The 25000-nt window shown below is 43.9% G+C and overlaps 1 protein-coding gene across 15 annotated transcripts in view; it reads right to left on the reverse strand.

Annotated features, from left to right (window-relative positions):
• The window catches only part of LOC125300096 (voltage-dependent R-type calcium channel subunit alpha-1E), a 135777-nt gene that overhangs the window by 287 nt on the left and 110490 nt on the right, over positions 1 to 25000 (reverse strand). For 7 of the 15 annotated variants that reach the window (XM_048251643.1, XM_048251639.1, XM_048251645.1 and 4 more), the window contains 24 exons: positions 24864 to 24970; positions 24411 to 24422; positions 23411 to 23507; positions 22052 to 22212; positions 21474 to 21611; positions 20502 to 20703; positions 18923 to 19087; positions 17264 to 17374; positions 16818 to 16907; positions 16538 to 16654; positions 16002 to 16067; positions 15746 to 15837; positions 15218 to 15365; positions 14578 to 14705; positions 12790 to 12886; positions 11344 to 11449; positions 11107 to 11214; positions 10294 to 10394; positions 9906 to 10012; positions 9078 to 9207; positions 5093 to 5221; positions 4046 to 4187; positions 3563 to 3744; positions 1 to 3441 (listed from right to left, as the gene is read on the reverse strand). The exon at positions 1 to 3441 is cut by the window's left edge and continues 287 nt beyond it. In XM_048251643.1, the coding sequence (XP_048107600.1) occupies positions 2878 to 3441; positions 3563 to 3744; positions 4046 to 4187; positions 5093 to 5221; positions 9078 to 9207; positions 9906 to 10012; positions 10294 to 10394; positions 11107 to 11214; positions 11344 to 11449; positions 12790 to 12886; positions 14578 to 14705; positions 15218 to 15365; positions 15746 to 15837; positions 16002 to 16067; positions 16538 to 16654; positions 16818 to 16907; positions 17264 to 17374; positions 18923 to 19087; positions 20502 to 20703; positions 21474 to 21611; positions 22052 to 22212; positions 23411 to 23507; positions 24411 to 24422; positions 24864 to 24970 (3300 nt within the window). In that variant the 3' untranslated portion in view covers positions 1 to 2877. Of the gene's footprint in view, positions 3442 to 3562; positions 3745 to 4045; positions 4188 to 5092; positions 5222 to 9077; positions 9208 to 9905; positions 10013 to 10293; positions 10395 to 11106; positions 11215 to 11343; positions 11450 to 12789; positions 12887 to 13783; positions 13881 to 14577; positions 14706 to 15217; positions 15366 to 15745; positions 15838 to 16001; positions 16068 to 16537; positions 16655 to 16817; positions 16908 to 17263; positions 17375 to 18922; positions 19088 to 20501; positions 20704 to 21473; positions 21612 to 22051; positions 22213 to 23410; positions 23508 to 24410; positions 24423 to 24863; positions 24971 to 25000 lie in introns of all 15 variants that reach the window. The other 8 variants (XM_048251650.1, XM_048251648.1, XM_048251637.1 and 5 more) reach the window with 4 other exon arrangements.

The following is a 25000-nucleotide window of genomic DNA, read 5'->3' on the forward strand; positions in this document are numbered from 1 at the left end:
ATACATGGAATATAAATTCTTATTTAAATTCTTGTTTTTTTTTTTGTTGAATGGGAAAATAACTGTTTTTCATTTGTTTCTGAAAAATCTGGATCTAGATCATTCAAATACTGAAGTTTAGGTTGAAACCAAAAAGATTTTCAGTTTTGAAATTTGTACAACAGAAGTTATGGCGATCATCTTCAATGATATGATAGAACCAAAACACTGCCACATTTATGGAGTTATATGAAAAATAAAAAATAGTATCTCTTTTTTTCTTTCATGTTCAATGGAATCAAACAAGATGACTGACTCATAGTCATGTGAAACCTATGATACAATGCCATCTTTGCTACATCTGATGGAAAACTACAATACCCAGACTACAATGCTCAGTTGTTCCACAAATTAGATCTGGCATAACATTGGCCATACTAAATCCAGTAGTCTCAAAGACCTTCTCCTTCACCGTCCACACCAATACAAGAACTACATCAGGGTCAAGAGCATACATTCACATTCTAATGAACGGCTACAGTTTTTGGACACAGAGCAAGATGAGTTCAACCCCATATTTGCATTTTTCCCCCCCCAACCGCGCTCAGAGTAAACAGATGGTAATGTTTGTTGAGTAATAGTGGTATGAGAGTATTTATGAAATACTGACATGCAGATGGGTGATTACTACAGTGGTTTATGAATATAAGAAATTCAGAGAAAACAGGGATGATCATATGATGCATGGATGCTTAGGACAAACTATTGGATTAACTGACCCAAGGGAAAAGAGACATTCTGTGACATGGCTTTTCTATTTACAGAAGAATAGAAACTAAACATGGCTTCTGAGACATTTCAGATTTGTCCAGAACATCGTGATGTTTACATATGTTACAAGAGCCATAGTTTTTCTTCAGTGAAGCTCTAGCATTCAAGGCCAGAACGCTTACCAGGGACATGCACAATCTAGTGAAATGATATTTCCTACTGCCATGGGTCAATATGCTTCTCAAACCTCTCCACTCAAGATTCCACAGTGCACAACCTGTTTACACTTTATGTTTAAAGGGTTGTTTCGGATTATCATCATTTCTAATCATCTAACTTGCAGGCTTTTCAAGATGCACAGAAGTCTTTGCCAATTCGACAGTGTCACTTACTCTGTGTCATATTGAGAGAAATTACTGCAACAATGCCTTCAACACTTGTGACAACAGAGACCAACATGGACCAAACTCATTTAAACAACACCCAGTTTTTATACCATTCTTCCCAGCTTGCACATGCTTGCTAGAGCTTTGAAGCAGAGAGTCAACTCAGTCTCAGATAGCATTTGGTAAGGAGCTGTTGCTTCTGAAAAAGCATTAAAACAATGGACAAATATGGGATTTAGCCTACAACAACCTTCTCTTTCAAGTCTATTCACAGCAGACACTCAAGCTTCCTCTACCATCAAACGTCTTACAAAGTGATCCACTGCCACTAAGAAAGATCAGATCCAAAAAATATACCACCAGAAAATTGCATTTATATTTCAACAGATTAGCTACGAATTGAAACAGGAACTAAAGATGCTACAGAGCTCTCACCACTAATGAATCATGGGCCTTAGGTAATGTTTAAGGATTTCTAGCCTTGCGACTTTGCAGTAGTGGGCTGGCTAGGAGTTTGTTTCTCTCACCCTCACCTGAAAGAGTTTAAAAAGCCTGAGAAGGGTTGCTGCCGAAGTGACGCAGAGATACAAGCGTAGCGGCTCGAACAAAAGCGCTCGGGCTGCTGTGTTTGATGTGTCAGCCGCCAAAGGATCAGCCAAGGACAGCCAACAGGTCTACATACCACATTCTCTCTCTTTCTCGCCGAGTTTGAAGGCGAAATATGATGCCTTACCCTGGCAATAGCAAAGGGAACGACGTCTGGGTTACATTCCTCATCCTTGTCAGCTTCATACGCCTCAGCTTGATAGAGACCAAATGTGGCTGGAGAGAAAGATTTGATGCCCCAAAGAACATAGCTGTACAGCAAAGAACCCACATGTAAAAAGAATGACATTTTTCAGGACATTTAGCTTCACTTCAGCACTATTCTTTGATTAGGGCTGGGCGATATGGCCAAATGGCATATGGCAAAATGTTCAGTGCTCAGATGATTTTTAATACTTTTTAAACTATAAGCTACATTGTTCCCCGGTAACTACTGTAGGGCTGTATGTGTCTAACAGGTCATGGCATGACCCATTTGGCAATCGATTTAACCTGTCAATTAAGCGTAACTTAATTATGATCTATTTAGAACCTACACCACCTATGCAAATGGTCAAGTCAAGTCAAGTCAAGTTTATTTATATAGCGCATTTCTAGGCTACTGTGTTGTAAGCACACATTTATATTTGTGTGCATGGTGATTCTGCGCAGCTCTGCAAGTCGCAACCAAAACAGTAGCCAGTTGGAAAAGCAGCGTCTTCTAAACTGATGGTAAGTCCTGCTGCTGGTGTTTGAGAGACAGCTGAGGAAAATTGAGGACATTTTTCACATAGATCTTTTTCAATCTAAACTTGAATCAATCTGATAAATGTGATATACTACCCAGCCCTATCTCTGATCAGCAAGACTGAGGCCTGTGCCTGCCTCCCACTCATTCGCAGATCAGATTTTGTTTGCAATTTTGGCAAGTGAAGCTCAGTTCCCACACACAGAACACAGAACATGTTGAAACACATGGTTGAAGTCTAGCTACCTATGACCCGAGCTCTTACTTCTGGCCTCTCCTCTTCTCTTCTTTATTTCTGTGTTTCGTTCTCTCTCTTTTTCATCCTTTATACTCTCTCTTTTTAGGGGTTCACCTGTCCCTCAGTCCTCCTGGGCGAACATGCATCCACTCCATTCCTTCCCCGCGGTCCTAGCAGCGGTCATCCTCGTCGGTGTCGCTCAGCAGGTCGCAGGCGGCGCTCGGGGACGCCTGGCCGAGGCGCTTGCGGAAGTGGCCGTTGGGCACCTGCCAGGAGTGGCGCAGCTGCGGCGCCGAGCTGATGGTGTTGGCGCGGCCCAGGCTGGTGGCCATGGCCGCCTCGAAGGTGAGAGTCTCCTCCGTGCTGGCCCCCTCCAGGCTGTGGAGCTCCTCGTGGAGGGCCAGGTATGGCTCTGAGATGTAGCGCTGGGGGGAAGAGTGAAGGGCCACCGTCGCCGGGGCAGCGAGACTCGGGAGCACCGCGGAGGGCCCCTGGGTCGGTCCCAGCCCCGCGCCCAGCCCTGCGCCCAGCCTAGGCTCCTCGGCCTCAGCGGCCTCTGTCTGAGTCCTGGGGTGCGCCTCGGCGGAGGCCAGAGGGGGAAGCTGCGCTCGGCACACCAGGGGGGAGTAGGAGATGTGCGGCCGAGGCCGGGAGGGCGTCTGGGGGAGCTGCCGGCGACCACGGGGGGTGCTGTTCTCTGAGTTGGACGGGTTGGGGCTCGCCGAGTTGATCCCCTGATGAGCAACAAACACAGAGACCAAGATGACAGAAAGAGCAGAGTGGTCAAGCTCAACACACGCAAACACACACAAACATTTCTGTCAGACAGGTCACTGGCCTCGTTCATCAGCCAACCTGTTTCAACGGAGAATGTGCCCGTCCTTCGCTGGGTGAGCGTGACTGCTTGCGTTCCCGTGATGGGTGCTGGCTGCGCTCCTCCGAGTTACAGCGGGACACGTCCGGGGAGAGGAGGTGGCGGCGCTCTTTGGAACGTCCCCTCTCCTTGTCCAACTGCTCTCTGAGGTTAGACCTGACAGCTACACAAACGTGTATGAACGTATATAAAAAAAGAAAAGTCGTAAGGTCAATAAGGAACTCAGAGTCAAATGATGACTTCACATTTTTATTACTAACTTGGCATTTAAGAACAATCTGGCCAAGTAAATTGATGGTTATTACCACATCTTGCCAAAGGACTGCAGTTGAAAATTAGCCAGCTGGCTGACACTGGCACATTTACAGAAATGTTAATTAATGTGTGTTATCCTTATAAATAAATAAATGAAATGACTTACACTTAACATAAGCTAACATAACACAATATGTAGAGTTGCTGACCTCTGAAGCTGCGCTGGCGTGGCCTGTTTAGCTGGTCAGGGCTGATTCTTTCCAGAGAGTACTCCTCCTGCCACAGGTCATTCACACATTGGTCTCCAATAGTGGAGAAAGAGCGCTTCATCAGAGTACTCTCAGTGGGTACCTGCCACACAAACACACACACACACACACACACACACACACACACACACACACACACACACACACACACACACACACAGAAGAATTTATAGACATCCATGCACATTTATATTTTCCTTGCGCGTAAATATGTAGCACATACTGTACATCCACAAACAACACTGTGAAGTCCAAGCCCATGCAGACACAAGAGAAACACAAGACAATTGCTAAAAACACATATATCAATACACACATCAACAAATACACCAAGAAAGACTTACAAAATGATATTCACATACACATACATGACAAGCAAACACAAACACAGATACACACACTGATGACACAACAGCAACAAGGCACTTTTCCAATCAGGATTCTCCACATCAATCTCAGGCACTTGTAAAAACACTGCAGGTCTTTCAACTAAATAGCATGATGCTTTTTAACACATTTCATTGACTGTGTTCCATAATCCAGCTGATCATAACTGCTCCATTGTGGCATTAGGGAACAAACATGGGACATTTACAGCACACCTTTGTACTAATAGACCTCTGCTCAGAGAGAGAGAGAGAGAGCAAGCATTGCACCATGTCTGCATTAGGCACCAACAGATCCCTCATGCCTCAACTCTCAACTCACCCAATGAAACAACATTTCAAACTAATCTCTCTCTCTCTCTCTCTCTCTTTCTCTCTCTCTCTCTCTCTCTCTCTCTTTCTCTCTGTCTCTCCTCATAAAGAGCCAGCACTATAGTACGAAATTGACAGCTCTATTCAAACAGCAATATGAAAATGAAAAGCACATCCAAATATGCACTGCAGTGTAGCCATTGTAGAAATTCAAAAGAGCACCGGCCAGTCAAACCAGCTGACCCACACAGGGGCGTGCGTTGCCCCTGACAACTTGTTGCCGCTGTACCTGTGTTTCTATAGCCAGCCGCGGCATCGAGGAGGCCCGGATGGACACTGCCCGGCCAGGCACCTCGAGCGGCGAGCCCTGCCTGTTAGTGGGGCAAAGGATGGGATTAAAGTCTTTGCTCTCCGGCACCTAGGCAGTCAGAGGAGAGAAGAGAGAGAGAGAGAGTAGAGGAGAGGAGAGAGAGAGAGAGGGAAGAGGAGAGAAAGAGAGAGACACAGCAGATTTCCAATGGGTGAAAGATGGAAGGAGAGGCAGGACAGAGTTTTTGCAGCGGTCATTCTCTGTCCCCAACAGAGGGTGATTTTCTCAGGGATGTGGTCTTTATTAACGAGACTGAACCTGAACTGTGCCCACACCTGCCTGTTCCACTTGGTGAATAAATAACAGCGGTGGCCAGTACCACCATGTGGGACATTTTGTCCTGTCCTGTCCTCAGGAAGATCTTTGTGTGGGCGGAGGAGGCCAAGGCACAGCAGCGGGTGGGAAGCAAGGAAGCTGGAACGCCACAAGCGGAAAAGAACACCAGGAGTGGAACACCAGGAGCGGAACACCAAGAGCGGAACACCAGGAGCAGAAACACAGAGTCAAAGCTTGGAATGAAGCCGGAGAGAATTCAGAGGGGGAATGTCACACCGAGGAAGGGAAAATAAAATAAAATAAAAAAATACACAATACGAAAAACACTCCCAAAACCACCTCAAACTCAGATTACCATCATCAGCTCATACAACCCAGGCAATCAGCTCTGCCCTTTCACTCTAAAGAGGACACATATTGTCCAGGCAATCAGCTAGTCTCCTTGGGAAAGAAAACATGCATGAATATATCTGAAAACACATCTTTCACCGTTACCATCACATACAAGTGCACCTCCAAAATCACCTTTAAAACAAACTGAAAGGGAATCTCTAACAGCTTCTCATTACAAAAACTACAAAGCGGACGACGCACTGAGTTTAGGTTTTTTAGTGCCACTCTATAGAAAAGGAGCGAAGCCAGAGGCTCAGTGGAGGAAAGCAAACAGAGCCCCTGTTGACCCATCACAAAGACAGGTCCATCTCACAGCTGCCTTACTGGAAAATAAAGACAACCGAGGAAAACACAAGCGAGAGAAGTCTGTGTTTACACCACACAAGTATGCCAGAAATAGGCGTTCTAAAAAAGAAAAGAAGCCCATAAAGATATCCGGCGCTCTCCTCTTTTGCCTTTGTTGGTTTTCTAGGGGAGGCACCTTTATCTGAGCCTATTGGTGATTCCTCAACAGCCTTGTCAATCACCATCTCATGCACTATTACAATGCATACTCGAAAAACAAAAATCACCATCTCATGTACTATTCCAATGCATACTCGAAAAACAAAAATCACCATCTCATGTACTATTCCAATGCATACTCAAAAGACAAAAAAGTACTCTACTTCTCTTTTAAGCAGACAAAAAAAACACCTCAAGTGAGAGAAATAACACCGAACAAATGAACAAATACACAAAACAAATAGAGTTGAACAAGGGGGGGGTGCCATTCCAAAAAGAGGATGTCAGAGCGGAATGGTGAATTGGTGTGAATGCTGTGAAGACGTGCAGGGCGTGGCCGTGTATGTGTGTGTTCTCACTGCTATGGATGGACATGCAGGGCGTGCTGTGTGTGTGTGTGTGTGTGCGCTTACTGCTATGGATGGACATGCAGGGCGTGGCTGTGTGTGTGTGTGTGTGTGTGTGTGTGTGTGGCTTACTGCTATGGATGGACATGCAGGGCGTGGCTGTGTGTGTGTGTGTGTGTGTGTGTCGCTTACTACTATGGATAGACATGCAGGGTGTGGCTGTGTGTGTGTGTGTGCGCTTACTGCTATGGATGGACATGCAGGGCGTGGCTGTGTGTGTGTGTGTGCGCTTACTGCTATGGATGGACATGCAGGGTGTGTGGCTGTGTATGTGTGTGTGTGTGTGCGCTCACTGCTATGGATGGACATGCAGGGTGTGGCTGTGTGTGTGTGTGTGTGTCTGTGCGCTCACTGCTATGGATGGACATGCAGGGCGTGGCTGTGTGTGTGTGTGTGTGTGTGTGTGTGTGCGCTTACTGCTGTGGATGGACATGCAGGGCGTGGCTGTGTGTGTGTGTGTGTGTGTGTCTGCGCGCTCACTGCTATGGATGGACATGCAGGGCGTGGCTGTGTATGTGTGTGTGTGTGTGTGTGTGTGTGTGTGTGTGTGTGTGTGTGTGTGTGTGTGTGTGTGTGTGTGTGTGTGTGCGCTCACTGCTATGGATGGACATGCAGGGCGTGCCTGTGTGTGTGTGTGTGTGTGCGCTCACTGCTATGGATGAGAAAGAGGAGCAGCAGCGACACACAAATGGTTTAAAATCTCAGGATGGGGATCAGCAGGATGGGTGAGCTTCTGAGGACAACATGCACATTTTTATTTGTTTGTGTGGTTTGCATGGCTGCCCTTCTTAATTAGCGCAGGAGGCAATTACACCACAAGCTACAACATGGCGTGGGAGAGTGTTTATTTGAAATTATTTGGTTGTCTGCCTACCATTTGAAAAAAAAAATAGAGCCAAAATCATACCTATCTTGTTTTTGTTTTAGGGAATAGTCAACAATATCCACAATTATATTACAGCAAGATAACATGAACATGGCTGAAGCTCAGTGAACATGAGCATTACAGAATCTGTGAGCACTTCTTATAACAAAGTGCATTAATGCAACCTAGATCTTGAATCTAGAAGTAAGTACAGTACATAGATAATGACATTGTGATAAATATAAATATTTTTTAACAGTAAATGAAATTACAGTGGTTACATGCCAGACATTCTTCTCCCAGTCCAGTTTAAATCATTGTATCATTAGTATGAGCTGCTGGCATGTAGGCATACTGTTTAGTGTGGAGGAGATGGATGCTTTGTGTTGGGACCCAGATGGCCAGGACTGATGGGACTGTGACATATCTTTTTTTACAGTGAGGCTGATGTGTGAGTAACGGGGGGGTTGGCACTGGTGGAGGCACTTTGACATGTCCCTTTGGACGAGAGCTTGACGATGACATGAACACATAGTGATTGCCCATCAAATCATCCATAAGAAATCGAACATAAGAACCCGCCCCCACTGAGAGCTTTAGCTGGCCCTTAACCTGCTAAGCATCCGTGTGCAGAATGCTAACTGTATTATCTTACTGGTGATAATACACAAAATATTGCCAAAACCAAAGTTAAAAATACTGTTGCATATAGTTTTTTTTATCTATGCAATAACTTAATTCTAGAAAAGAGGTAAAGGAAGTGGTGGGTTAAATTGTACAATTCAGGGTTTAGCGGCCGTAGGTTACACTGATTCTACAACAGCTAAGGGGTGTTGTTAGGCACGATGCGCTAGCTGTTGTAGAATCAGTGTAACCTACAGACTCGAGTGGCTTATTGCTTTTCTAAAACTGTTACTATAAATACCTGGCAAAGTTTCATAAAGTAAAGGCACAGCAACTAGAAATAGAACCGATTTATTCATAGATAATCACTCTTCCGCCAAGAAATATATTTTCTCTACATCGAGACGCAGTTACTTTAACCTTTGTATCATTATGGTAGCGCAGTAATATAGAACGAAATGCGGTCAAGGTGTATGTTTATGCTGCATTTTACAACGGCATCGAACGCAATTCAGCCAATCACAATCAAGGACCGGAACTATCAGTTTTAGAAAATGTACTTGACAAAGATGACTAATACAACCCTGAATCGGAAACCCACAAAACATTTAATTGCATCTGGTACTTACTGATGCACTCAAATCCATGGTAATTTCTTTTCAGTATACAAAAATGGTCATGTATTTTCAGTATGACCTTCTGAATGTTATGACCCATTTCAAATTGTGCTCCTTGAGACCAGATGTGTTCAGCTGAGTGCTTTCCCGTGTCTTCATAAAACCCACGAGAAACTCTATCTGCAACTGAACGGCTATGTCTCCACCCTTCATCTTACCATAGTGTGCAGGTGATGGCCGTGGTAGTGGTGGTGATACGGCTCTTCCTGCTCCTCCACATCATGGCATGTCATAGGCGACATGAACAACTCCTGCGGAGAAATGGGACTCAAGGCCACAAATCCGCCCCTGGTCCATATGGAGAAAAGAGGGGGTAAAGGAGGGGACCTGACTAAACCACATACCTTTCATCTCACATCTAAACACATAGTCCATTTATACACATGGTCCATAATATATTCTTGTACACAAATACACGTTCATAAATATGTGGGGATGAAAAACAAATGCCCGTATACACACACACACACACACACACACACACACACACACACACACACACACACACACACACACACACCAACACAAACAAATATATGGAGAGAGAAAAAGTGACTGCTTCAGTGGGTGACGGAGTAGACATCCAGAATCAGGTGCTCATCAGGACCCAAAGGAATAAGGAAGAAGAGACCCAAGGCACTCTGATATCTTAATAAAAGTCCTTTATTTTACTCTGGACCTGCCGATGCGTTTCGGTCGCTTCCGACCTTCTTTAAGCCCTGAAGACGGTCGGAAGCGACCAAAACGCGTCGGCAGGTCCAGAGTAAAATAAAAAGGACTTTTATTTATATATCAGAGTGCCTCGGATCTCTTCTCTCCTTTTTTGACAAACAAATATATATAGGGTCAGACACAGACACAGACACACACACACATAAATATATATGGACAGAAACAGACACACACTCACACACACACTTATAGGGACACATAAATATCACACACACACACACACACACACACACACACACAGACCCAATGCTTACAGGGCAGAGCCAGTGCTGCGAGCGAGGAATGGTAGAGCTTTGGCATTGCTGAGAATGTCCTGAGGCAGAGAGGAGGCGTCCATGCGCTGAAACATGGGGGCATGTTTCTGCAGGGAGTGAGGGAGACAGTACAAGAGGGACAGTGAATTAAGACAGACCATCACCACCCATCGCACTGGCATCCAGTCGAATGCACTTCAGATGCATCCATTAGTGACCCCATATGTATAAACTGATACACAAAAACATATTACACCACGTTAAAGCATATTTTAAAAAGGCAAATATCATCTTTCTCTAAAAACGCACAGTGTGGGTGAGTGACAATGTTTACTAAGTATATTAATTAGAGAAGTAATGTGGATAATTCAATTAACATCAATGGCACCTGCTCCTCCAGCTGCTGTCTCAACTTCTTGGCTTTACTCTGTTTGTAGTAGTCCATTATCATCATAGCTGCATAGATCTTGCCAATAGTCATGTCACTGGCTGAAATAACACAAAAACGCCACATTAAATAAGTGAGATGCTGTGAAAATTGCTCTTTTTAAGCTAACTATAGCATAACTATAGTATTACTACATAGGAAAGAAAATCAATTGTTTTCTTTTCTGATGGTGAGAACTGTTTACAATTTACAAAATTCATTGTAGACAAGTAAGACTGGTTTGCAAAGCAAAAACAAAAGCAAAGCAAAAAAGACACGTAGTGCATAAAGGGCCGTTCATACCAAGAACGATAACTATAACGATAACTATTAAAAAATATCGTTCTCGCTTATGAACATGACATAAAGAACGTTATCGTTGGGGATCACTTTCAGAGTGATTTTGAGAACAATAAAAAGTTAACAGCCAATCAGAATCCATCACATTTTAGCCATCACATTCATTAACACAAGGAGAGACTTTGCTTATAGTTGGTCAGTGTGGACACTTTTATCGTTATGACTAAAGTTATCGTTATAGTTATCATTCTTGGTGTGAACGGCCCTTTAGGCTCAGAAACTATTTTTTATATTCATAAGGGGTTTCCATATAACTAAAAATGCAATATCTAGACAGACTATTCCGAAATGCACTGAATTCATCACTTTTTTTCCACCTTGGGCATGTTGAATAACCGTAACAAATGCAGAAATCTAGCCAAGAGATGCTCTGGAATGAATTATCCACACTCCCAGCCTGTTGAAGCACCTCACCTTTATGAATAGGCACCAGCAGGTCCAAGGCCTTCTGAGAGAGATGTGGCCAAATCACACTGATCTCCTTCTGCAGATCCATGTCCATCTGGCCTCTGTCCTCTCCCCCTGCACATCAGTCAAGGAGTCAAGTCATTATTTGTGACAAAGAAGCTTGTTATTAGGTCCCAGGCTGCTATGGCTTGGAACTGGGGGGGGGCTTAGAGGTGGGCTGGTGGTGTTGTGTGCGTGTCTGACCTCGGGCGATCTTGACCTCCAGCGCCGTGCGGATCAGGGCCATGAGTGTGGAGGTGAAGTGGACGGACATTTCCTCATCCACAGGCATGTTCATCAGCACCAGCCTCTGTGGTAGCCAAGGGCCAGAGCCAGCACCACCGGAGGGGGGTTGGAGAGAAAGACACATGTAAGTCCAGCGTTGAGTCAAACTAGCCAGCCATTACAAGTGGAGTTATTGTATATATACTAAATGCATTCAGTTTCATACAACACACTAAATACTAAAATATTTGTGGCTAAATAGATTAATCATATCAAAATGTATGGAATGGTATACAGTCACTCAGAAAACTAAATATCCTCATTCAAGTACTAGGCCACAGGTGGGTGGATAGAAGTGATGCAATACTGACGGTTCTAGCCAGGCTCTATGAGAACGTTAAGCTGTGTTCCTCAAAGCTGGCCCAGTTTGATTGTTCTCAGGATTCTTTTGTTGACATTGTTTGATTATTAAGGAAGCTTAGATCATTCTAATCTCTCTGGCCATTACAGTATTAATGGAAGTATTCAACAAATATGCAGAGCCTGCCCTTACTGAGGCCCATGATTTGAGGAACCAAGTGTTTGTTCCATGCGCCAAAAAGGTAAATGATGAACAGAAAAGGGAGAGTGGAGGGGAAGAAGAGAAGGCATGCGCATTCAGAGGAGGGGGTGAAAAAACGCGTCTAAAAGTAGCCCAGATGTGGCCTCAATGTGTTAAGACTGGAAACTTGACAGTTATGGGGCAGAGGCTTCTAGTGTTTTTTCTTTTCTTCTACTTTGTCTTACTTGATCCATAACAAGTGGAGAAAAAAATAGCATGCTTATATTCACTACTGAGCCACTATGCGACATCCATCACGTTAGCAATTTTAAAGAAGTAACACAGCGATCTGACAGAAAGAATGCACTCGACACTATATACACAACATACATGTTTACATCTGGACGAAAGGTCGGACAGTGAGAATGAGGTTATATTTTTCCAAGGAAGAGGGAGAGAAAGGCAACTTTGAAAGCACAGGTGACATATTGACGTTTTGCCGGTCTCCCCTTCTGTCTAACTACTGATATTGACGTTTTTGAGAAAATCAATATCTCTGTGCTGAATTTTACGGTTACAAAAATCAAGCAACCAAACAAGCAAAACAAATACACAAACATGAAAGAACAAAGAATGACTAACCACTGAACAAAAACAAAGCCAACAAATTATGCTTATCCTCTCACAAGCACTCTCAGCATGTTGTGCCAGATGTAGGCTAAACGAATGGTCTAACGGTGATCACTGATCCAACAAAAGGTTGCCAAGAATGTGACATCTGCTGGCATTGTTTATTTGACTAAGTCTGTGTAGAATAAGAATGACACTGTACAAAAAAATATTGTAGAACAAAAAATGTAAATATGTAAGTATGCTCAGACTACCTTATAAGCAACTTTGGAAGGACATTTCTTGCCCAGGCCAAGAGGCGGAGACATGTGCGTCAGCATCTCGTACATGTCAGTGTAATGAATGCGGCCACTGGGGGTGGAGGTTGGGGAGCAATGAAAATGAGGAAGAGTACGAGGAGGAAGAGGAGGAGGGGGGAGGGCAACAGAGAAGGTAAACATTCCAAAAAGAACACAGAGAAAAGAATAGATGAAAGAAAGGAAAAAAAACAGGAGAGGGGGAAAAAAGAGAGGAGGGTTATTCAGTGCACTCCCACACTACGGGAGACAAGAAAAAACGAGTAAGAGGTGGAGGGTGAAAGCAACAACACAGATTAAATTCGAAAAAATGAGAAACAAAAAAAGGTTGTCGTCTTTCTATGCGCAGCAGTCATAGAAATCGCTGAGGAGAGAAGCTGGTTGTTTGTAAGTATGGACAGAGAGATGATAGGTGAGACTCCTGGGGCTGGAAGAACAGCAGCAGTTTGGGGTGTGGGGGTTTGAAATCGTGGCTCTTACAATGCTGACAAACCCAAAAGATGGGGTAGTGGTGGGGTGGGGTGGGGTAGGGGGTGGGGGCTGGTGTTTGTGGAACCATCCACACCAAAATAAAACCACAACAATCACTGTCTCAGGCCACCAGAGCACAAAAGTCCCCACAATGACAGTCATTTAGAAGAATACCCAGCCCTAGTAGCATTCGCCTCAGTTGGCTGATTGCAGTGATTTGGTGTGGATGCCACTTGAAGAGCTGCCTCACTACCCTGCAGGACCACGCACTGTCATTCTCTGGGTGAGGAGGAGAGCGTTACCCCACCAGCGCAAAAAGGCCAAGGGTGGACGGGAGGGAACCAGTATCAGGCAGGGGAAAGGGGGGTAGAGGTGGAGAGGGAGAACTAAGGGGGGTTTCGGGGAGATTGGGGTGTTGGGAAAGAGAGGGGTGTGTGAGGAGGGGGGTCAGTAAGGGAATCTTGCGGGGGGAGAGCCAAACCTTGCAGGCCACCCTGTAGGGGCAATTCTTTCCAAAGCCCAAAGGGGGTGAAATTGCACGCACTACTTTGTACATCTCCTTATAGTGGATCCTTCCACTGGAAAGCAAAATACATTCTGTTAGAGAAACACAGGAGTTGGGGACTAATCTTGTCAGAGCTGGATCACCCACATGCTTTTGGTTGTATAAACAGATGTTGGCCCTGTGTTATTTAGGGAAGAACAAGGCCACTGCATACAATAGAGTATTATTTCCAATGTGCATGCACATAATATCTTATTTTAGTATAATGGGATACGTGAGATTGGGCATTTGACAAAAATAAACTCAAGATAGTTACAAATACAACAGTCTGTACTGTTTATGTAAGTAGTTCATGTACTGTATCACTAAAGTGATACATAACATAACAGAAATTATATCTGAATGTCATACAATCAAATAATAGTTATTATACAATGTCATTACTATACACCCATCATTGCTGAGACACCCTATAGCAATGGTTAATAACATTTAAATTATATATTCAAAACACTCACAAGATTTCCATGCATTCTACACAGTATATGTACAGTATCTCTGTTTCAAGCATGTCAAATATAAACAAATGCAAATACAAACCATGAAGCAAAGAATGCTAAATCTTTTTCACAAATCTTTTTCTAATCATATTCAGCAACAAGAAATGGATCATAATTTCAGAAGTTCCTCTTGCATTTGTGCTGAACAGCATTGGCTTTGTGATTTTGGATAATAGCTAGGTTATGGATAAAATGCAAGTAGTTGCTCACCATGCGGCACGGTCGTACTCGCCCCAGATGCGCACAAACTCATCCAGGTGATGAGGGCCCAGGATGGAGGAGTCTCTTGTGAGGTACTCAAAGTTATCCATGATGACCGCCACAAACAGGTTCAGCATCTAAGTGGAGGACATGAGGAGGAAACCATGGATGCAAATAAAGTTTCATGTTATGCTGTCAACTGTGAAAACCGATTATGATCAATGTTATTTTGCCAAAACAAAACATACTAAACATGTATAAAACAAACTAATCCATGTAAATGTGTGGTGTGTACCTAAATGTCTGAATAAAATGTATAGAAATCTATAGTATGTATACTTATTATACGGCTCTTCACAATGCAACTAGAATGCTCCATTGACTTGAATGGGATTTCCCAAAGTTCTACCGGTCATTATGTAAGGGATAATGTATAGAACGCTGGTCATTATCGGGAAATAGGTCCCGACAGGGCGAACCGGACCCCGTCGCGCAGCAGAGGGGTCTGGCGCGTCTGGGTCCGGTTCGCCCTTTTGGGACTTATTTTCCCAATAATGACCGGCGTTTCATACATTATCCCATACATACAGTATGTATTTGTGTGATTCTGCATATTTTGTGCATTTATTGGTACATCTCTCTGTCTCACCAGGAATGAGCTGAAGAAGATGAAGGAGACAAAGTAGAAGTAGGCGAAGTCTGTGCCACAGCCTCCTTTGTTTAGGGGGTCCTGCTCACAGTCCTTCCCCCCCAGACAGGACAGCATGATCTCCTGCCATGACTCCCCCGTAGCACTCCTGCACACACAACACAGCTCTCAGCTTCTTACATCTTGCCAACTCGTCTCCTAGCAAAAGGCGCTGACGAAAACTGTTTTTCAGACCGAACACTGGTGGGCTGAGGATATTTTATGTTTTTATAGTGTATTGACATGCTGTGTAAACTCTGATCCCTTCTTTTAGTTTTTTGCTCTACTTTGTACCACAGACTCTGTGAGCAGAATAACACTCAATTAGACCGAATAATACAAAAAGTATTCACATCCTGGAGTGTTTTCACCCAAGTTTTTCTCCACTTTCCCCATGGCCCAGAAGGAGGCCTGCAGAACGTTAAGCTCTGCTTGTGAGTGGCAGCTGCTCTGTGGGCTGACGGAGGGTGAGACGGTGTGCTGCCGTACCTGAAGAGAAGCATGAGAGCTCCAAAGAACGTCTTGAAGTTGTTGTGCTGGTTGATGTGAGACTCCTCATCCAGCTTTATATTTCCAAAAACCTGTGTGACATGTTAGACTCATATGTGGGTATTGGAATTTGGTATGATTTGGATTTGATCTGGTTTGGTATGACTGGTGTAATTTCTTGCCAACAACAAATAGACGTAAGTTGACTTTACGCTATTGGAAAAGAGATGTATCACAAAGTATCAGGTGCGCTTACCTGCATTCCAATGATGGCATATATGAAGAACAGCATGGCAATGAGCAGACACACATAAGGTAGAGCCTGAAAGGGAAGCCTCATGTCAAATCACTGTCAACGACCTTAATGATAATGAAGTTGATGTTGAATACTGCAACAATGTGCATGATTATAACAATGACTAAAGCCCTGTGTACATCGGCATCACTTGCCACGCACATCAGCGGCGACGTTTTTTTAAATGGCAAAAACTAAACAACAAAATAAAACTGAATCCTAATCTACACAGCGGCAGTGGCGGCAAAGTGCTACGCTTGTGTGCGGAGTTGTATTGAGAACAATGGAATCGGATGTAATTGATTGTCGAAAGCGGAGTGCGCCGCACTCATGTTGGCGCCGGGGTGCAATGGCCTTCATGCAATCCATCCAACAGTCAATGAACGAATGAATGAATGAATGAATGAATGAATGAATGAATGAATGAATAATCACTAAGCAATCATCAGTAAGCAATGCATCATCATGGCAGGAGGCTGCCAAAGAGGACTACTGACCTTAAAGGACTGTACAAAGGTCCAGAGTAGTATTCGTATGGTGTAGCCCTGTCTGAGCAACTTAATCAGCCGAGCTGCTCTGAAGAGCTTCAGGAAGCTCATGTTGACGGATGTTGACTGGCAGCACAGAGAGCACAGAGGGGGAACACACACACACACACACACACACACACACACACACACACACACACACACACAAACACAGGTGGGTTTAAAGGCGGATATTTCCGAGGCTCTTTATTTAAATTAAAGGGTGACTGAGGAATTGAAAAATATTTACTTTTACCTGCATGTCCACCATTACAATTTCAGTGATGCTGCCAAGGACGGTAATGAAGTCAAATATATTCCACGTATCGCGAAAGTAGTTCTGTAACAGAACAGCCAATGAGATAAAGTGACATGAAATATTTAATATATTGAATATATATGAAATATATATAAAGGTCAGTACAGAGGTGTTCAGCTTTCATCCGAGCTCTGTACTGACTTCATTCTGATGTGAGTGGAAATTTCTCCTGTGCTTATGTAACGGAGGCGAACTGAGCTAGTGTGCTAGTTGCCCGTGTAAATCCTCACAACCATAACCTTGAGAACGCTTCTAACCGCTGAGTTGGAAGCCTGGGCTTTTAGCTCAGTGGTTAGGGCGTTCGACTCCCATGCCGTTGTGTGTGGAGGTGTGCGGGTTCGAGGGCCGTGACGAATTACGACCTGGGTTACACTTACCAGGAAGCCGAACGCCATGATCTTGAGCACACACTCCACAGAGAAGAGCACAGTGAAGGCCGTGTTCAGGTGTTTCAGCACCGTGTCGTACGCCGGTGGGGCCGAGTAATACTACGGACACACACACACACACACACAAAGAGAGAGGAGGTGAGAACAGGCAGGGATGTAGTGGAGGCTAAACGCAAGTAAACACAGTTTATCCACCTCTGAAATTTCAGAAATAGAGTTTATCCACCTCTTATTAGAGTTTATCCACCTCTCAAAAGAGTTTATTCACCAATTGCAACTTTTAACATCCAAAAATCACAATTTATAAGTATAAGTATATATACTCTTTTGATCCTGTGAGGGAAATTTGGTCTCTGCATTTATCCCAATCCGTGAATCACACAATGAACACACAGTGAGGTGAAGCACACACTAATCCCGGCACAGTGAGCTGCCTGCAACAACAGCGCCGCCCGGGGAGCAATGAGGGGTTAGGTACCTTGCTAAAGCTGCACTTTAGCCGTGCCTACTGGTCGGGGTACGAGCCGGCAACCCTCCGGTTACAAGTCCGAAGCACTAACCAGTAGGCCACGGCTGCCCCTGTATTATCTACATTCACAATATGTACACTCATCAACACTCTAGGAATCATTTAATACCCCTGGTATTGTTATAAACATTGGACAATAACCTCCACCATCATCAAAGATGTTCTGAATGTCTTTTTTAAAAATCTGATACCGCATGGCGCAGTCCATCTCACTCATATAACAGAATTCATAGTTTACCCACCTCTTATTTTACCACTACATCCCTGAGAACAGGGTAAACTGTATGTGAGGTATCCTGTACCTGAGGTAAAGCCTGAATTACAGCACATGGGATGAGAGAATGAGGTAAAGTACAATGAAAGGAAACCAGGCTGAAATATCAAGGGATGAGAGACAAAAGAGTGGCAGAGTGTGTTTCTTGCATGGCACATTGCTGTGACCTAAAGTGACATCCATGAACTGATCTCAACCATTGATGTCAGCAACATCCTCCCTCCCCCCAAGCCTGCCAACACCCATCATCCCTCTTGCATATCTGACATGGTGAGGCACTCCCAGAGCATCTGATGCTGCCAAGCTGGGTGGCAACATTTACTTTAGCCTAGGTGTGGAAACAACTGTCAGACACGCAGCTAGCAGACACATACCACGCACACATACTGTACTGTGTTTGCCATAAACAGTGCCCAGTGTTTTAGGCAGCCCAGGGGTAGAGCTCATGCTGGTATGTTAAGGAAATGCTCAAGGCTATACATCAATATTTAATGACCAGTGAGTCACATTCGTCTAGGCAAAATGTTTGGGAGTTGTTTGGGAATGTTCTCCAAGCCTGCCTGGGATGTCTAGCCTATACATCTGTCTGGCCAATAGATCTTACATCTGTAAGACCTACCTGTAGATTTTGCAACCAACAACTATATGTCTGCAGTGAGCTGTATGACAAATATAACACCAAACTGTCTCGCTCTGCATTGAGATGTAATGTAAGACTGATGTTTTTGCTAGGGGGTTAAACAAGGTGATGCAAGGGGGCACTGCGGAGCAACAATGGGAATGGTCTGAGCCTGTATGGGGGGTAGATCTAGGGGTGACCTTGAATGACCTGACGTCAACTCACCTTCATCATGAGGACTATGGTATTGAGGGCGATCATGGCCAGCACTGTGTACTCAAACGAGGGTGACACCACAAAGTGCCACAGCCGGTACTGGAAGGTCTGCCTGTTCTGGGGCATGTAGCGAGTCAGTGGTTTGGCGCTGATGGCAAAGTCAATGCAGGCCCTCTGGAAGATAAGAGAAGCAGAGGGAGAGGCCGAGACAAAGAGAGCGCATTGGTGTTACTGTCAAGGGAAGGAAACTTCAAAAGAGATGTCTGTCTTGCTAGCCGCTTGTGCCGAAGCCCTGGGCAGAAAGCACAATGGGTCTCGCTCCCAGGCTACACCCTTTGTGTGAGTGGAAAACTAAGCCAACCTCACACTAGCCAAAGGCACTGGATTGCTTGCTTTGCTGGCTCTTGAAAGGGGTTTACATATGAGTGGAACTTTTGAAATGAGCCTGCGAGGGTCAATATTGATGGAGGGCAAATGGGTTTTCGGTGGGACAGACTATGCAATCTTTATGTGACGTCTGCGTAGGCGTCCAAGACTCTATTTTCCATGAAAGACGGTGGCCCTTCGCATCATCCGCTGTCAAACGGAGCTGAGAGAGTGAAGCTCTTTCACCTGAGTGGGGTCATTTTAAACGACCCGCAACATTCCAGTGTTAACCCATGGCCCTCACACACAAAACTGTGACAGTGTTCCATTTCCATGGAATGGAATGTGAGGTCAAGTTCTAAGAGTGGACCTTTGAGGGGGTTACCACAACGAGTGATAACGAGGTAAACAACACAGTTCGGAAGGGCAGCTCTGGTCCTCCACCCCACATGCCTCAGGAAGTGGCCGGAAGTGTGACGGGCACAAGATGTAGTGACTGTGCACAAGATGTAGTGACTGTGTTCAGGGTTCACTGAGGGCATCTGTCTTGCACAGTTGTGGGTATGTTACACAAGAGGATGGAGAATACTATGCTAATGTTACAGTGTGTGTGATATGAGCTGTGTGTATTTTTTGTGTGTGTATCCATGCGAGCACTTTTGTTTGTGTGTTTGTCTGTGTGCCTGTACAGTATGTGAACTGGGACCACAGATGCTTTCATTATAAAAAAAAATATGACCACCAGATGTTTTTACTGAATAGTTCCATCACCCTGATTGGAAAGCTGTAAATGATCAAACACAGCTGTACAATAATTAGAAGAATTACCTCTCCCTGGCAGAGAACGGCATGAGGCTGATGGTGAACAATAGTGAAATGCAAACTGTCCCAGTTACCCACACTGTTTCGCCATTGGACTCGAGAGGGAACTGGACAAAAAGGTACATGTACCTTAACAAAACAGACACAGCCCTGTTCATAGGTCTTCTTTTCGTCAATATTTGGTAAAATAGCAGCTATCGATTTAATATGATAGTCAACTTTCTGCCAACAGAGTGAACAGACATAATTTGGAACATCTACTCGGGCACTATATATGAGAAGCATATTACATCTCTCTCTATCTCCTTCTCTCTCTCTCTCTCTCTCTCTCTATCTATCTATCTATAGAGAGAGAGAATGAGTAGATGTTCTGAACACAGGTGTGTGTCTGCTCTGGTACCTCATTCTTCTCCAGGCTGCACTCCTCCATCATCTTGTCGCCCTGCTCCTGGAAGGTGATGATGATGAGGGCCACAAAGATGTTCACAAAGAAGAAGGGGAAGACCACAAAGTAGACCACATAGAAGATGGACATCTCCATCCGGTTCCCTCGGCTGGGACCGCGATCCTCCTCGGTCACGTCCACTGAGTGCTGCAGGACCCTGAGAACCGGAGAATGATACAATCTTTAGAACAGACTCTTGATAACAACTCAATGCCTCACGGCTTACTTACTTACTTACTGAACTTTTTGTAGAAAGTGATCTACTAATGAGAAATATAGAATATTAAACCACATATTGGGATATTGGACATGATGCTGTTTCGAACTCTCTCACTTTATTACAACAACAACATGCAGGGAGAGCATGACTATTACACATCTTGAATGACAGGAAATTTTTTTTGTGGGTGGTTGACTGAGAGAAAAAAAAAACATGGTCCCATGTGTCCTACTAACGCCTACTAACGGCCTACTAACGGCGTCTACTAACGGCCTACTAACGGCCTAGTAACGGCATACCTACTAACGGCCTACTAACGGCCTACTAACGCCTACTAACGGCCTACTGCACTTCCTCCCACGTGTGTGGACATGGGACAAATGAGCTAAAATAGCCCTTCTTGGCGTCATTGTGCCTTTCAATATGTCATTCCACCCAAACATTTAATTACTAGCATGTTCAGTGTTTATTTTACATTCACTAAACTTTTAGTCACTGAACACCACAGGAGCTTTTTGTCACTGAATACCAAGAAGGCTTCATCTGTCCTGTTTTTCTGATAAACAAGCCCTGCCGTTACGACGTATGAGAGATGACAGGCTAGAAGTCAGGGCATTCATGAAGTGATGATCTTCATAAATCACACTTTACAACAGCCCTTCATCTTGTCTTATAAATGTTATTTTTATGGGGGTGTGGATACTCACTGTGGCCAGCCCTCGCCTGTAGAGACGGTGAAGAGGGTCAGCAGGGCCCAGACCACGTTGTCATAGTGAAAGTCGTGCCTCTTCCACTCCCTCTTCTTCACCTCCTTCTTGTCTTTCTCGTAGTCGATGTAATATCCCCTGAAAGAGACGGCGTGACGTCACACCACACACTCCCCCACTCCAAGCCACTTCACCTTGACAGTATCGTTCATATTTGATTTGCCAATCATCACAGTTCCTAAGCTAAGAGGCACTGTACACCCGGTGATTACCATCATCAGCCGACTCAAGCAGGGCAGAAGCAACAGACCCATAGTACACATGATTGATTTTGTGCTCTCTGTGCCTCATACTTTATATAAATCTGTTCAGTGCAAAAGGGAGATAGAAATACTATCTAAATTGACCCTGACTCAGTCAAGGCAACTGAGCCTTCTCTCTCATTGAAAAAACAACATCCCTGGCAAAGGACCCTAGAGGGTAATGCTTCATTGTATCCTGATTGTCAACATTAAATATGGGTGAGGCCAGAATGATGCACTGTATCATTGCACACAGGCAGCTGGATGAACACCTACTTGCAGTCCGTCTGCGTGTCTTTGGAGCTGTCCGTGCAGTAGAAAAACTTCCCTTTGAAAAGCTGCACAGCTATCACGGCAAAGATGAACATGAAGAGCTTGTAGACGATGAGGATGTTGAAAACGTTCTTCAGAGAGTTGACCACACAGTCAAAAACTGCCTACAAAGTGGAGAGAGAGAGAGAGAGAGAGAGAGAGAGAGAGAGAGAGAGAGAAAGAGAATACAAATGAATACTTACTAGTTCAATCATAAGTGCAAGAAAATAAGTGGAATTGCCTGGGCATTACATCAGTGAAGGAGGCTTTAGCTTCTCATTCAGGGAAATAATCTCCGACACTCTTCAACGAGACTTTCAAACTAGAAGTGAGGGATGGCCAACAAGGACACAGAATGTGTCAATGGCTTTGTAGCCGTTGATGAAACTTTAAGCCATTCTAGCCTTCCTCTTAATGACAGAATCTCCCACACAAGAGCCTCCTCATAGGTCCCTGTAGCATGTGTTGGTGACCTTCGTTATAAGAGAGCTCATTTGGTCTGAGGCATACTTTTATCTTCAAACAATTTCCAAAACCCTCTCTACGTGGACCCCTCTCGGGTTCAAAGACAGCTGGTGAACGGAACAATAATCCTCTGAGACAACCATCGTTTCACACACATAGTTTAAGTAAATTGTCGACATTTTTTGACAATTTTGTTTGATCAAGTTCTCTAATATTTCACTTACTAAGTGACTCTTTTCTCTCTCCAAGGACCCAAAGTTGTGACAAATAGGGTAAAACATGAAAGGCATCAGGATAAGCAACAGGATGGGAAAATGTGACAGACTCTCTGCAAGGTTGTTCACTCTAATTTCTTAGCCTCAGCCAGCAATACCTCATGTGCTTGCAAACCACATTTTTGGTCATAATAATTGTTCAGGGAGAGAACAACCCTTTCAATAAAGGTATGTGTTGGGCTTCCAGTACACTGCAAACACACTCATATAGTTACACACATATAGTCACAACCCTGCAAGGGTGGAAATACAATACATATTGTGAGGTGCGAGTCTATCCACCGGATTTCAGATAGCAGGCAGGGAACTGTATGCATACGTGGAAGTGATGCTGTCAGATGGTACGGTAGAGTGTGTGCCAAGGAGGCAGTGGGAAACGTGTACAGCACAAAAATATTATCTTCCATACCGATAGAATACTGTGTCTGATACTGAGGCTGAGGCTACTGATACTGAGATACTGAGGTTCCAGTGATTCTAGAACAGCTAAGGGGCGTTCTTAGGCACGATGCGAAGTGGAGTTGAAATTGACTGACACCATCAGTTGACACTATGACATGGTCACAGTAATATCACCAGTTACCTTTAACTTGGGAAGTCTCTTGATGGTCTTCAAAGGTCTCAGGACTCGAAGCACGCGCAGAGACTTGATGGTCTTTATATCTCTTCCCTTATTATTCCTGTGGAAAGGCAATACAAAATGGATTCTCCTTGCACAAACAAGCACTATTCACTCCATGTGATATATAAGATATATAACATATATAACATATATAGCATGGCTGCGATGGCAACGTGCAGTATGAAGCAACACCATGCACACAGCATTTAATATCCCTGTTGAGAGATACATTCTCTATTATACCTCTAATGATGATAATGATGATATTTGTGGTGGGGTTCAGGACACATACATATAGTATAATTGTGTGAGTTAAAACTATTGGTAACACTTTACTTGACAGTATCGGCATAAGAGTGACATGACACTGTCATGAACACATGACACTGTCATGACACATGAACCCTAACCCTTACCCTAATCCTAACCTCTAACCCTAATCCTAACCCTAACCCTAACTTGTTATGACAAAAGCCGAATGTCACTTAATAACAGAAGCGTTATGTCATAAACGTTTATGACTTATTTATGACATGTTCATGACAGTGTCATGTCACTCTTATGTCGATACTATCAAGTAAAGTGTAACCAAACTATTTCTAAGCAGACCAGATGTCAACATTCTGACAGTAGGCTCAAAGTCTACATGTGATCCTCTAGTGTGATATCAATGTGATATCTAGCCTGATGTAAAGCCAAATAGGTTTAATTGTACAAACACTGATGTCAGAAAAAGTATAGATATCTTGGTGTAAAACTGTGAATATATCACTTAACATGAGTGAACTGAGTCCAGTATTAAGTAAGTGAATCACTTCTGCTTTTCCAGCATGGTCAAAGCAAACCAGAAGTAGCAACAAAAACAACAAAAGAAAAAGCACAATGTCTTTCTGATGGAGTATGGATGGGTGAAGAAAAAGAAATGCAGACTGGGAGGGACAGGGCTGAGAAGTCTTTTTACCCCATCACATTCCTGGTGTCCGTTCCCGAAAACACAATCCATGGGTGCATCCACACAGAAATGAGATTGGAGAGATACAGAATAGGTTTTTGTCCTTCACAAAAGTTTCAGATGGACACAGTGTACATAGTAGCTTGCAGATAGAAGAAGAAGAAGAAGAAGAAGAAGAAGAAGAAGAAGAAGAAGAAGAAGAAAAAGGAAAGAAAAGTGTTTCATAAATCTAAACCTACAGTTCCATCAACATTGGCCAAAAATAAGGAATAAAGGTTAGATAATAATAAAAAAAGACCCAATGTAGCCCAAATGTATGGCCTCTATTTCACTTTCCATACCATATTAACCAGTAGCCAAAGCACCAAGTTCCTCAAAATGTAACCATTTCGTTGGTTGTTGGTAGTTGAAGATAAACAACACCCCCTCTTGGTGTAGAATTATCAGTTCAGCCAGACTTACGTGAGCGCAAAGGCCACCAGAGCTCCAATCACTACGACGAAGTCCAGAATGTTCCATAGGTCCCGAAAGTACGAGCCATCATGGAGAATCAAACCCTGATCAATCATCTGCCAAATCAATCAAAACATTCAGCATGA

The sequence above is a fragment of the Alosa alosa genome, chromosome 9 (genome assembly GCF_017589495.1).
Source record: "Alosa alosa isolate M-15738 ecotype Scorff River chromosome 9, AALO_Geno_1.1, whole genome shotgun sequence".
NCBI lineage: Eukaryota > Metazoa > Chordata > Actinopteri > Clupeiformes > Clupeidae > Alosa > Alosa alosa.